This window comes from Protomyctophum parallelum (assembly GCF_964188405.1).
Source record: "Protomyctophum parallelum genome assembly, chromosome: 3".
Classification (NCBI taxonomy): domain Eukaryota; kingdom Metazoa; phylum Chordata; class Actinopteri; order Myctophiformes; family Myctophidae; genus Protomyctophum; species Protomyctophum parallelum.
Window position 1 is genome coordinate 13,815,364 of NC_139698.1, and position 1,708 is coordinate 13,817,071.

General features: G+C 43.1%; 1 protein-coding gene across 1 annotated transcript in view; it reads left to right on the forward strand.

Annotated features, from left to right (window-relative positions):
- Positions 1–648: 648 nt before the first annotated feature.
- Positions 649–1,708, forward strand: part of wdr26a (WD repeat domain 26a) — a gene marked incomplete at its 5' end in the record, with an annotated part of 16,175 nt that continues 15,115 nt past the window's right edge. The window contains one exon of the mRNA XM_083762012.1: positions 649–653. Coding sequence (XP_083618138.1) covers positions 649–653 — 5 coding nt within the window. The remainder of the gene's footprint in view (positions 654–1,708) is intronic.

Genomic DNA, 1,708 nt, shown 5'->3' on the forward strand with positions numbered 1-1,708 from the left:
GACGGAGTGCAAAACATACTCTCCCCCATGCCTTCGGCTGGTGGAGACAATAATAAAACTATATAATCCACAAGCTGAGGATGCGCACAAACATGGCGTGTTGTCTTGATGCCATAATGTAATCCATCTGAAGAAAGCGAGGACTATACAGAGACTTTGGAGATGGAGTCACTTGGAGGGGGGATGACATGGGACCGGGGGACGAGGGAAGGAAAGGGGGGGGAGGGAAACAAAACCTGGGAAAAGCACTTACCGGTAGCCTATGTCCTTGTCTACGTCTGAGAGAAATGCTTTCTATACTGCACTGCTTTTTCCAAATAAAATAAACATAAAAAAAAAAGAAATAGGCTCATTTATCTCTGCCTGTCTGTCTGTCTGTCTGTCTGTCTGTCTCTCCCTCTCGCACTGATATCACATATCACACATGTCAAATCAAATGTCCATATTTGGGCACTATGATCTATCGGCCCACCCAGCACAGCACATTTATAATCATATATGCACCATTTGATATGAAAAACTGTTTTTTAGGTCATAAAACTAAGTTATGCGTCATTAAATAGATTAATATACTGTCAACCAGCACACCTCTGTTGAAGGGTAGCCTAATAAAAAAGGAAGAGATACTGCATCATTAAAATGTCTGAAATGCAGTGAGACACATGACAGGGTGCAAAGCCAATTTTCATACAGACAATAAAGTAGTTGATTGATTATTTATTTATTATTATATATGAATGAATGAAGCTGCAAGCCTAGGAGACAACTAGCCTATGCGACAACTGTTCCTGTCTGGCTGTTGGACTGTTTCTCAACTGGTGGGCCGGGGATCATACAACGGATACTGCAAGTGGGCCCCCAAATAATTGAAAAAAAAAAAAGAAACACTAAGATTTTAATGAATAATATAACATTGACAGACAGACAGATTGTGTGTGTGTGTGTGTGTGTGTGTGTGTGTGTGTGTGTGTGTGTGTGTGTGTGTGTGTGTGTGTGTGTGTGTGTGTGTGTGTGTGTGTTGTGTAACATCCAGCCAGGGGGTCCCACCCAGAAAACATGAGTTACCATAGCTACTTAAGAAAAGCAGATACAAGCTTAATAATATAACATTGACAGACAGACAGATTGTGTGTGTGTGTGTGTGTGTGTGTGTGTGTGTGTGTGTGTGTGTGTGTGTGTGTGTGTGTGTGTGTGTGTGTGTGTGTGTGTGTGTGTGTGTGTGTGTGTGTGTGTGTGTGTGTGTGTGTGTGTGTGTGTGTGTGTGTGTGTGTGTGTGTGTGTGTGTGTTGTGTAACATCCAGCCAGGGGGTCCGGGTCCCGGTCACCCAGAAAACATAAATTACCATATAATAGCTACTTAAGAAAAGCAGATCGCTTACAGCCTGTCTCTTTGTGCTGTGCTACGAGCTTGTACATCTGACATTTTAACTGGGCTGAGACTGGGCTACTATTCCCATAGTCTCTCGAGTCAGACAATTCAAGGAAAAGAGGGCACTGGTTTTCCTTTATATTTTGACGATGGGTTCTCAGATTGCTATTCTATTCACTTATTTGACCTCACATAAGAGCGAACAAACAGCGCCACCTAGCGCTTTACGTAGCTAGCTACCCGGACGAGAAGTCGTGTCGGAATTTCCGGTGACATCAGTGCGTATCAGTCCATAATGGGTTTGCAGCTGTCTGAAGAGCAACAATAACAAGAGAGAGG